This window comes from Mastomys coucha, unplaced genomic scaffold (genome assembly GCF_008632895.1).
Source record: "Mastomys coucha isolate ucsf_1 unplaced genomic scaffold, UCSF_Mcou_1 pScaffold12, whole genome shotgun sequence".
NCBI lineage: Eukaryota > Metazoa > Chordata > Mammalia > Rodentia > Muridae > Mastomys > Mastomys coucha.
The window spans coordinates 42,171,587-42,184,269 of NW_022196894.1; the positions used below are offsets into that span (position 1 = coordinate 42,171,587).

Genomic DNA, 12,683 nt, shown 5'->3' on the forward strand with positions numbered 1-12,683 from the left:
AAAGGCTGTATTTGCCTCCTGGGGTTCTTGTTAAGATTCAAATGCAGCCCAAGGGTTTTGGGAGTGCGGCTGAACGCTGGTAATAGGCAAAGGCTGTAGGAGACTGTATTTGGTCAGTAATCAGTAGTCTTGCTTGCTTAAAGACACTAGAGAAAAGGGGCTAAAGGGGAGTAGGAACAAAGAGCGGGGTGTGAGATGCTGCAGCGATCTACAACCCCACCACGAAGGACTTTTATGCCCTGATGAGGATTTGTATCATATTCTCCTGTGATGGCAACAGAGTCAGTCACTCAACACAAGTGGCGTTCTGGTAGCTTTCAGGAATACAAAGGGCAAGGCAGAAAACAGATTAGAAGCCTGAAACCTGAGTCCCATCCCTGTCACCCCCTAGGTGGAATGAAAGAACGTCCACAAAGTTGTCTTGTGACCTCCCCACATGGACCCACCTACCCACAAATAAGATATAAATAAATGTAACAAAAAGCTGAAATTTTAAAGGTTTTGTTTATTCTTGTTTTATGTGTATGAGTCTTCGTCTGAATGGATAGCCGTGCACCACATGTGTGCAGTGCTCATAAAGGCTATGTAAAGGCACTGGCTGCCCTGGGACTGGAGTAGAGATGATTGTGAATTGCCACAGGAGTGCTGGGAACTGAACCCTGGTATTCTGGAATAACAATCAGTGCTCTTAACTGTGGAGGCATCTTTCCCCTCCAGCTCCCACGGAAAGGAAAATTAAAGATAAAATGGATTGGAGAAACAGAGTAGGAAAAGAGGTTACCCACGGTGACAGGAACAGTGAGCCTGGTACTTGAAGAGGTGGGGGGACAAGGATGAATTCCAAAGTCTTCATAGCTGGACATCTGGCAACGGGTCTTGGAAATGGATTGCATGAGGTGGGTGACAGGAAAGAACTCAATGTCTGCACTTCTTTCTCACTTGCAAAGTTGTGATATTAGCACACTTGCCTTGTGTTTCAAAAACAAGTAAGATAATGTGTGCAGACATTTTTAGAACTGTGTTTGCCATCAGATAAGAACCAAAACAACAAGCAAGCGAACAAAAAGACCTCACCACAAGCTATTATTATTTTTCTACCACTATATTTCACAAAGTAAAGTCAAAATTGAGTTGGTTTCCTACATCAGTTACTGGTTATTAACTATGAGCGGCTCCAGCACACTGCAGAGATTATTTAAGATTTAGGGAGTGAGGATCAGCCTCTGGGCTCTGGTGATTAGTACTAATTAGTGAGTTGGTTAAAAGAATTGACTATAGGCTAAATCAATAATCTTGAATCTCATAAGGGGAGACTTAACAATCACACTGCAAGTAGATTCCCAAACCTAGTTAGCCTATACTGTTTGTCTATTAAGGAGGATGCAGTAGAGAACACACAAACAAGGATTGCTCATTCTCATTGTTGTATACTGATTTAGATGAGTCCACATACCATAATTTTGCCTGTCCCCTCCAAAGATGAAACCTTAGCCTGCCGTAGAGGAATGCAGCGAATGTCTCCAGTCAGTGAGGAGATGAGGTAAACTGAAGGTCCCTCACTTTGGCACTTGTCCAGAAAAGAAGGCTTTTTAAAAAAAAATCTAGGAAGGTAAAAATTTTGAGAAGCTATCTAATGCATTGGCAATTAATTTATTTAACTATTATAAGTTTGAAAAATGTTCAAATTATGTCATTGAGGTCTAATTGAAAGAACTGGGGTGCTGCATCCAAGGAAAAAAAGTCTGAGGGAAAGCCAGAGCAAGCTGTAATTATTTGAATGGCTGCAGCCTGTATTATTCTTTGTGTTCTCAAAGGAAAGGAGAAAAGCCAAATGATCCAAGCCAGAGAGAGAGGTTTGAGCTTAACTTAAAATGTAGTAGTAATATGTCGAGCAGAACACGAATGGAATATGCCATACTCTTAGCCGAATCGTTGGAATAGAAGATGCTTGGCCATGTCTTAAAATGTCCCCATCTTCACTTGAGACCATATTGAATAATAATAATCTCAGCTATTTACATAACCCATGGCTGTGTGCCACTCACCACTCTCTGCTTACTCTTTCAGAATTTCATACAATGTATTTGGATCATCTTCACCCTTCACCAGATCTAGATCTGCCTCCCTCCTCACCCATCCTTGTGTTCTCTTCTTACTTAATTTTTAGACCCTGAGTCCAGTTGGTGCCATCTACACTCTCCTAGCTGTGTGGCCTTCTGCTGGAGCCACACACAATTCTCAGAGCTTTACTTCTTTGACTCTGTAAGTGTTCCATACTGACCTCAGGCCTATGAAGTGGGCACCACATTTCTAGTAGTATCTTTTTTTTTTTTTTTAAGATTTATTTACTTATTTTTATGTGAGTACACTGTAGCTGTCTTCAGACACACCAGAAGAGAGCATTGGATCCCATTACAGATGGTTGTGAGCCACCATGTGGTTGCTGGGAATTGAACTCAGGACCTCTAGAAGAGCAGTCAGTGCTCTTAACCACTGAGCCATCTCTCTAGCTCTAGGCACATTTCTAAGATGAGAATCTGAGTACAGAGCTATTAAATACTTAACATTTCCCAACTTAAACCCAGTTAGACTGAATCAGAAGCCAACATTCCTAGCTTGGCCAATACCTTAGTCGACTTTTCCGGATCAGATGTTGTGAATGTGTACCCTTTCCTGGGTAGGATGCCAACTAGGTAAGACTTATTTCTGGACCAGTGAGATGACTCAGTAGTCAAAAGCACTTGCCACTGGATGGACAATGCCAGCCAGATGGTGTGGGACTTCCTATGTGAAGAACTTCCTATGTTAGGTTATCTTTTGATCCTATTACTTAGAGAGGGTTTTCACTGTGTTGCAGAGGCTGGCCTGGAATTCTTGGGTTCAGAAAATATTTCTCCCTCAGCCTCTTGGATTGCTGGGATTTATGATGCATGGAAGCATGCCTAGATTCAAATCATAATTATTGAGTTTCACATGTGTTAAAGAAGAGCTGTAGTATTCTGAATGAAAGTGTCTATCATATATGAGAAACCTATGTATTTCATGCAAACACCTAGTTCATGGTATTTGTTCTTACACCTGGGTGCACAAAGGTTTGCTTGGCAAACGAGACTGTTAATTCTGTGTTTTTTTTTTCCAAGTAATTCTGAAGCAGCCAGAGTTGAGGGCTATGGACATTATATATCATATACAAAAATAGGGACAAATAGTAACTAGAGACATTATACATATGCATGTACATATGCAAGAACAGAAAGATTAGGGACTGTACATGTGGCTGCCTGCAGCCACACATGAATGGGTCTTCTGGAGTGAGAACCTGAGAAAATTTAAGGGAACCGGAATGCAGGAAGGGGTTAAAAAATGAGACCGAGGCATGGTGTGCATTCAGTCCTCCATCATTACTCAACTCTTCTTGTTACCAGCAGGTAGGTAGAGGAAAAAAAAAAACCCTCCCACAGTCTGTCAGCAACCCATGGCCCAATCAGCAGCTTCATTTTCAGTCTCTGGAGGCGGGACTTCCGGCGTAACAGGAACTTGGAGAGAGGCGTGGTTATTAGCAGGAGGTTGGAAAGAGGCATGGCTATTTGTGGCAAGGCAAGGTCTGAAAGAACCAACTCTTAGCTGGAGGAGGGTCACATCTACTGATAAATTAGGTGAAATGTGAAATGAGCCAACCCAAGCCAGATTAGAATATATTAAATGCAGGTTTATAGGAAGCTGCTCTCACGAGAGTTCACTGGCCCTAAGGACAGAGCCCACTAGTTCAGATTGTTGGGTCAAGTCTCTGGGTTCTAGAACTTTCTTCCATACTCAACACAACCTGACATTAACTGACTTTGCGATACTAAGCTTTATTTCATGGTTGCCTTGGCCATGTGAGGAGTACAACAATCATGACAGCCCAGAAAGCAAACTGATGCTTTTGTCTTTGTATCTGTTTATCTTCCATTGTAAGTCAAGTGTCCACTTGCCACCATTGGTTGCTTTTCTACAGAATAATTATGAGTTAAAAAAATATATGCATCTAGCTTTATTCAGTTATATTGTAAGGGTCCATGATTCACAGAAGAATGATACCTTGGATTCAAGTACGTAAATGCAAAGAGTGTTTTATTCTGCAAAAGTCTAGCATGCTGGGGTCTCCCATTACCAAGATAGAGAGACACCCAAATGAGTTCACAGGCTGATTTAAAAGCACATTGGGGGGATTCCGGGTGACCTTTATCTTACTCCATCTCTAGGGACATGGAGGCTGGAAACTGTTGCTGAGGAAATAGCTGAGGAAGTCTGGAAACTGCTGCTGACCCATTGTCCCTGCCTCAGGGAAGCTTCTGAGGCCTGGACTTGCCTGGGCTTGCCTAGTCCTGAACTGCCAATTTGAAGCCTGTCATGGAATCAGGCTAGCCTTCTCATTATCAGTGGTTCTCAATCTGGGATGGTGGAATGACACTTTCACAGGCAATACCTATGACCATCTGGGAAAACACAGATATTCACATCATGCTTCACAACAGTAGCAAAATTACACTTAGGAAGTAGCAGTGAAAATAATGTTATGGGTGGGGGTCAACACAACATGAGGAACTGTATTAAAAAGTCACAGCATTAGACAAGGGGAGAATCACTTGGTTACAATGTACCAAAAATGTATTTAAGAAAAGAAAGGCAGCAGGTAGAAAGTGTTTGGTTTTGAACCCCAGAGCGAGCAGAGGTCCTGAATTCAGTTCCCAACAACCACATGAAGGCTCACAACCATCTGTACAGCTAAAGTATACTCAATTACATAAATAAATAAATCTTAAAAGAAAAGAAATCCATGGGCTCAGGAAGGCAAGTTGCCTCTGGAAGCCAGCCATCTGGTTTCACTAGTCTAGAGCCTGTAACGTATAGCTAGTACGAGTATGAAAAAGGGAGACTGTTGCTTGTAAGTGGGCAGCCAGAATGTATAGTCCTACAGCCATTGGAGAGAACAATACGAAGACTTCCCTCATGAAACTGCCATGTGACTTGGCAGTCTGCCTCCTCTTCATATGCATTTCCCTTGTGATGTGTTAGAATGGTGGGTCGCATCAGAACCTACCACACTAGGCCCAAACAGTTCCATGTGTAAGAGGTTTAATTGAGAGGGAGAGAGGGGGAAGTAGCGCGAAAAAGAAGAGGGAGAGAGAGAGCAAGATGGAGGAATGTTCCCCATATATATATGGGTTCTGGCGTAGTAGCCACAGGTAAAGGTGGGAGGTGAGCCCAGTGGATTCTGGGAATATGGCGGCTGTTGCTCTGGCAACAGGTCTCTGGACCTGCCCATGCATCGCCACAGGCTTTGGATGCTTTGATGCTAACATACCTCCCTTTTTGATATTATAAAGAGGAGGAAAGAAAAAGGGAAGGAAAGAGAAAGGGAAGGGGAAGCCAATGGCGAAAAGGGAACGAGGGGCGTCATGTCTCTTAAGCTACTTCCTGCTGTCTAGGAGCATTGTCAATGGTGGGGGGGGGGGCGGTAGCTGGCTTTCACCATCGGGATCCACTTGGTAAACCTTCACATCAGGTTCCTCTGTGGACAGTGGCTCATCTGTGGTCAGCGGCTGGTAATCCTGTAACAGGAGCTGATTAATAGTTTGGTTAGAATTTTTTTGTAGAAACAAGATTAATGAGGCAGGGAGCAAATAACACCAGGAAGATGACTAGGAGAGGAGTTACAAACGGGAGTATCCACTTCCATATGGGGTTTCTGAAAATCTCAGAACTGGAGGTCTCATGGTCTCTGAAATTTTTTATGTCTGACTGTAGCTTCTGGAATTTATTTCTTACTATCCTGGATTGGTTGATGTAGAAGCAGCATTCTTCTTGGAGGAACAGGCAAAGACCACCTTCTTTAGCTGTCAGGATATCTAGTCCCCGTTTGTTCTGAAGCACCATGGCTGCCAAAGAATTGATCTGGAATCCCACGGGTCTTGTATGTAGAAAAAGAGTGTCTTGCGATGTTGATAGAAGAAATGATTGATCCGTGATCCTAGCATATGTATTTGACAAGACCAATATGGGCAGCCCCCATATTCATCTGGCCATTTTTTACAATAATCTTCTGTCTGGTCAAAGAGAAAGCAAGTATACAGATCATAATATTTAGATGGGATTACAGATACTGGGATGATAGCAATTTGGATTGGTTCCTGGCATCCAGCTATGGAGCAGTTTCCCGACCCTATTTGGAAAGACTGTTTGTTATCTGTGGGGGTTTCTTGAACCTCAAATCTCCAGATATAAGGGCTACCCTGGATAGAAATGAACAGCAGGGGGAGGATGAAAAGCCCAGGTCTAATCCAGTGAGGTCGAGCTCAGCTGCTGGAGTGGAGTCTCATTTTCTGGGATTGGGGACAAGGTGGGCGGTCTCGTTGTCCTCTGGAGTTTAACAGAGCACAGTCCTGTTAAGATTGAGGTGTATGAAGAAGAGTCATTTTTAGGTGGAGGAATGAAAGGTTTGAGGTGAGACAGATGGACTCAATGAGAGAGTCCCTTGAGTTTAGCAGCTGTAGGGGGTCACAAGAATTACTCTAAAAGGGCCTCGCCACTTGAGAGAGAGAGGTGAGGGCTGATGACCTGGAGGGGATAGAAGGACTTGGTCTCCAATGTTGATAGGTAGTGGACAGGAGACAGTGCATGGCCGAGGTAGATGGTGGTCAGCAAAGTTCCATAGTAGAGAACGGAGGTGGCAAAATAATGGGGTAAGTAGATGGTCTGGGAGGGGATAACATTTAGGTGAAAGACCAGGAGTTAGGACTGGACGTCCATACATGAGTTCAAAGGGAGAGATGAGGAGAGGTCGCTTTGGGAGAGCTCGTAACCTGAAAAGAGCTAGGGGTAGGAGTTTTACCCAATCAAGGTAAAGTTCCTGTGACAGCTTAACAAGAGTGGTTTTTAAAGAGCGATTAGTTCTTTTTACCTTACCAGAAGATTGAGGGTGGTAAGGAATGTGAAAATGCCGGGGGATATCCAGGGCCTTAGATAGGATTTGAGAGACCTGGGAAGTAAATTCAGGACCATTGTCTGATTGGAGAGAGGCTGGGACACCGGGATGATCTCTTGGAGGAGGAGATCAGAGACTGTCTGAGCCCTTTTGTTAGTTGTGGGAAATGCCTCTACCCATCCCGAGAAGGTGTCCACCAAGATCAGGAAGTACCTGGCACGCCTGACAGTGGGCATGTGGGTAAAGTCAAGTTGCCAGTCAGTTCCAGGAAGGGAACCTCTAGCCTGATGGATAGGAAAAGGGGTGCTACAATACTCTGAGTTGGGGTCAGACTTCTGACAGATTTTGCAAGAAGCAGTGATAGATTTTAAGAAGCTTAAGTCCTCAGGAGTTAGCTGTAGGTGGGTCTTAACAAAAGAAGACAATGCTTGGCTGTTAGGATGAAAGGGTTGGTGAAGATTGGACAGAGTTTGGTGGGTGTCAGGAGTTAAAGAAGGTGGAGAGGAACTACTGCAGAACTAATGCGCCCGAGGTCTTGTACCAGGTGATAGTTACTATTAGGCTTTTTAACTGCTAGTACAGGAGTGTTAAAGGGAGAAGAGGTGGGACAAAGGAGTTTTTTTCTCAAGAGGTTGGAAATAATAGGCATAAGTCCCCTGAGGCTCTGGAGAAAGAGAGGGTATTGAGCTTGGTACTTGGTAGAGTCCAGAAATTGGAAGACAACAGGAGAATGATGTTTAGCAACAGAGGGGATTTACCTGAGAAGCTGGTAAAGGAAATAACATGGTAGTGTTAGTAGGTTGCCTGGCTAGGAGAAGGAGCAGAGGAACTGCTGGCAAGCCTGGGTTTAGGCGAATGTGGGGAACAAAGGAAATAGAGGCTCCCAGCCTAGTCAGAAGATCCCTTCCCAATAAGGGGACGGGACATGTTGGCACTACCAAAAAGGAATGGGTGAAAGGTACACCCCTAAAAATGCAACTAAGTGGTGGGGTCTGGAGAGGGAAGTAAGGTTGTCCTCCTACCCTGACAATAGGAGAACTAGGAGAAGTGAGTTCCCAAAACTCTGTCAGGACCAAATAAGTGGCTCCAGTGTCCAAGAGGAAGGAGATGAACTGCACATATACCATGGTATCTACTTGGGGCTCCCTGCTAGTGATGGCAATGGTGGGGCCAGAGGAGCTCAGGCCTCCTCAGTTGGCCATAGCCAAGCCTAGGAGATCAGTTGGAGGGTTATCTGGGAGTGATGTCCCTTTGTTTTGTGTAACATGAGGGCAATCAACAGCCCAATGTCCCTCTTGATGGCACCTAGGGCATGGCCCTCTTGGCTTGCAGAAGTTAGGGCAGGATTTTGCCCAATGACCTTTTTTACCACATTTGTAGCAGTCATCTGATGGTCTCTGAGTCTTAGGAGACCATGAGTCCAGGGTAGTGGCTGGGGCTGGTCAGACAGCCTTTGCCAGCATATGGTATTTTTGTTTGCGGATTTTATCATCTCTCCTATGGTACACTTTGAAGGCCAGCGCTAAGACTTCTGCCTGTGTAGTTAGGGGTCCCCTCTCCAATTTTTTAAGTTTAGCTCTTACATTGGGGTAGCTCTGGGAAAAGAAGTAGGTCATCAGAAGTTGCTTACCTTTTGGGTTTTCAGGGTCCAGATTGTTATGCTGTAATAAAGCCTTCATAAGGCGTTCTAAAAATTGAGATGGATTCTCCTGCTTGTCCTGGACAACCTCTTGAAGTTTTTTAAAATTTACTGGCTTTAAGGCCGCTTTTCTAAGACTGGCCAGAAGACATGTAATGAACCTGTCCCTGGCTAAAATATCACCCGCAGAATTGTAATTCCACCAGGGATCCTGGTCCGGCACTGTCTCAGAGCCAATTGGATATGTGTGTCATCTGCTCAGGTTTACACCTACCCATTCAGTTCCATGTTTTCCATTTACCAGTTCACTATAATTCTTGCACAGACACCAGCATATTAATTAATAGGATCAGTCAAGGGGAGAACCTCCAGCTTCCTAGATACAGCCTGGCCAGCTTTCTCTGGGAACCACAGGGTTTACAATCAAGCCTCCCAGTTGACATACGTCTTAGGACTTCTGCCATTGGTTGCCCCTCCCTTGAAAGCAACTCTCGTTCCCAATCTTTTTCTGGGCTCTAGCAGCCGAAAAAATCCTTGGATCAAGGGTGGGTTGCTTTCCACAGCAGGCCGCTGGGGTCTGCTGGGTAGTCACTAAGGGTTTCTCATGATGACTTGAACCACTAGCTTTGGCTGTTAACTCTTTGGCGCTTGGATTGTTCTCAAGACTCTGGTAGGAACAGTCCAACCACCCGCCAAAGGGTGCCAGATTTTTTAAGGTTTATTTATTTATTATATGTAAGTATCCTGTATCTGTTTTCAGACACTCCAGAAGAGGGCATCAGATCTTGTTACTGGTGGTTGTGAGCCATCATGTGGTTGCTGAGATTTGAACTCAGGACCTTTGGAAGAGCAGTCAGTGCTCTTACCCACTGAGCCATCTCACCAGCCCTGTGATGGTTAATCTTGACCATCAACTGGACAGCGTTTAGATGCTCCAGGAAACAACCTTCTGGACACGTCTGTGATGGCTTTGCTTTCGTAGGTTAACTGAGATGGGAAGACCCACTCTCAATGTGGAAAGCACCATTCCATCAGATGGGGTTATAAACTAAGTAAAATAAATAAATAAATAAATAAATGAATAAATGAATAAATAAAATAAGTAAATAATCAAGCCCAGGCAGTGGATGCAGTGTGATTAGCTCCTGCTGCATTGGTGGACTGTACCCTTGAATTGTGAGCTAGAATAAAGCCATCATTCCTTAACTTGCATTTGCTGGGTATTTTGTCTTTCCCACATATGGCTCCTGCGCTAATCAGTAGGCTAACTTAAGCCATTCGGAGGTATTCTCTGCCTAACATGTTTTTCCCCAGCCTGTACCAAGTCATCATTTCTGCCTCAAACCCCTAAGCCTCCAACTTAGTTTAACTTTCTTGTTACATATGCCCACAGTACCCTGCTCTCCCATTTTCTAAACAATAAGCTCCTGGAAGTTCAAGGCTGTCCATGATTTTTTTTTTCACTTGCACCCTGGTAATTTAGTACCTGTATAAGACTTGAGACATAGAAGATGTGCTCAAAAATATATTTGAAATGAAATGTAGTGACACACACACACACACACACACACACACACACACACACACACACCATGCTTATTTTTAAAAATGCCAACTCAATGACTGGGCACTTCTAATCCTCCGCCTGCTACCCTAGGCCCAGTCAGGGAAGTGGAAATCTCACAAGGCTGGTTAGCTTTGTCTCCTGAAACTCCCTTGTCCATCTGTCTTTCCCCACATCCTGGAGCACCTCCCTCTCTCTGCATCATAGCTGCGCAACTCCCACCCATGAGCAAAGATCCCGCCTCATGCCCAATCATTGGCTGTTGGCATCTTTACTGATGGATCAAAAACCAATTGTGAACAAAGACCTTTAGAGTTCGGACACTCAGATTCCGGACTGAATCAAAGCTTTAGAACTGTCTTCAACAATGACACTTAACAGTAACTCCATGGGAATTGATAATAGGCCGAGGAAAAGGAGACCTGGACTGACCAAAAGAAGGGTGGCGGAGGGTTAGTTTTAGTGATGCATTTGGAGGAAAGACGGGCTTAGGTGTCATATTTCAGTGTGGACTTGGGAAACCCAGAGTGTACCAGAAAGGCAGGTATGCCTGAAGAATGGACACTTGTGATTCTAGTTCCCACTTTCATTGAGGTGTATGAAGTTGCTCACAGCCTCTCACTGTCCGTCATCTTGGATATAGTGCAGTCACAATAGTGCCAGCATATATGGCCTTTGGTGCTTGTAGAATTCATGATGGGGAGAGATCTGTTAATTTCTATGTTCGGCCTTATGTCTTTCTCTCTCATTTCATTCTTACAGAAGATATGAAGGAGCCAGATGATCAAGACACTGATGGGGAAAGATCAGGATCCAGGAGTGATGGAAGGCTACCTTCTATTTTGAAAGGTGAATACGGGTGATAACACACACACTTGGTTATCAGATTTGGATAAGATCATTTAAAAAGAGTACTTATAGACAAATGGTTTGCCTGTTTACATACTCTCTTACAAACTCTCCTGTTTTCTAAAAGTAGCATCTATGCTTTATTTATTTATTTACTTTTTTTGGTTTTTCAAGACAGGGTTTCTCCGTATAGCCCTGGCTGTCCCGGAACTCACTCTGTAGACCAGGCTGGCCTCGAACTCAGAAATCCACCTGCCTCTGCCTCTCAAGTGCTGGGATTAAAGGCATGTGCCACCATTGCCCGGCTGCTTTAATTTTTTTTTTTTTACCCCCAGCTGCTAGCGCGTCTCCCTGGATTTATCTCAGTGGATAGAGGACTGGCTTAGAGTACCAGAGGTCTTGTGTTTAATCTCTGGCACTGTTTAAAATGGAAGTGTAAATCCCAGCCAGTCCAGAGGTAGGATCTGGAGGGTCAGGATTTTAGGCACATTCTCAGCCTTAGCCGGCTGCCACCTTGAGACTCACAGGGCTACATTAGATCTTGTTTCAAAGCAACCAAAGAAATGTCAACTGTCTATGTTGATAGCAACCTGCATGAATATCTTGCTCTCCATTTCCCCTGCAAGATCTCTGTCTTTGGTGGACAGTTAGATATAGCAGAATGGAAAGATGTGGAGTTTGGCTTTAAGCCCTGAGTCCACCACTTAGAGGTGATTTGCCACAGACCACTCCAATCGGGTATCAGGGGGGTCCCTGGGATGTGGGTCCTTGAAATCTAGTTGGGTAAGGACTTGGTGGTGACAAACAGAAACAAACACATAGGCAGTTGGAATCTGAATGTATTTGCAGCTCTCAAACAAGGGTTTTTATGCATAAAGAAATGGGTATAACAACTCTAAAAAATGTATTCAGTGAAGCAATCAAGTAGAACAGATATTATAATCATTTGGCACAGTAAAATACAAAAATCATCTAAGGCTAGTGACAAATTTCCAAGAACAAATTACATTTTTTTTATTATTTTCTTTATTTACTTGTAAATTTCTCCATTCCCAGTTTCCCCTCCAAAAACAAAGAAACAAACAAAAACAACAAGAACAAACCCCTGTTGCCTCCCCCCTCCCCATGCCTGCCACCCCACCCTCTCTCACTTATTGGCCCTGGCATTCCCCTACACTGGGGCACAGAACTTTCACAGGGTCGAGCTCCTCTCCTCCTATTGATGATCAAATTGCAATCCTCTACTATACACATGCTGCTTGAACAATCAGACCCCTCCATGTGTGGTCCTTGGTTGGTGGTTGAGACCCTGGGAGCTCTGAGGGTACTAGTTAGTTCATAGTTGTTCATCCTAAGGGGCTGCAAACCCCTCAGCTCCACTGGTCCTTTCTCTAACTCCTTCACTGGGGACCCTGTTCAATGGATGGCTGTGAGTCTCTACATCTGTATTATTCAGGTACTGTCAGAGAGCCTCTTAGGAGATAGCTATATTTAGGCTGGCTTGCCCTTCCTTCAGTCTCTGCTCCATAGTTAATCTCTGCAACTCCTTCCATGGGTATTTGGCTCCCCCTTTTAAGAAGGAATGCACTGTCCACTTTTTGGTGTTCCTTCTTCTTGAGTTCCTTGTGGTTTGTGGGTTGTTCTTCCTGTATTCCAAACTTCTG

General features: G+C 44.1%; 1 protein-coding gene across 2 annotated transcripts in view; it reads left to right on the plus strand.

Annotated features, from left to right (window-relative positions):
* Cfap44 (cilia and flagella associated protein 44) overlaps positions 1-12,683 on the plus strand; it is a 110,345-nt gene that overhangs the window by 518 nt on the left and 97,144 nt on the right. Inside the window, exons 2-3 of one of the 2 annotated variants that reach the window (XM_031363965.1) lie at positions 2,168-2,262; positions 10,933-11,019. In XM_031363965.1, coding sequence (XP_031219825.1) covers positions 10,938-11,019 — 82 coding nt within the window. In that variant the 5' untranslated portion in view covers positions 2,168-2,262; positions 10,933-10,937. The remainder of the gene's footprint in view (positions 1-2,167; positions 2,263-10,932; positions 11,020-12,683) is intronic. The other variant, XM_031363964.1, reaches the window with a different exon arrangement.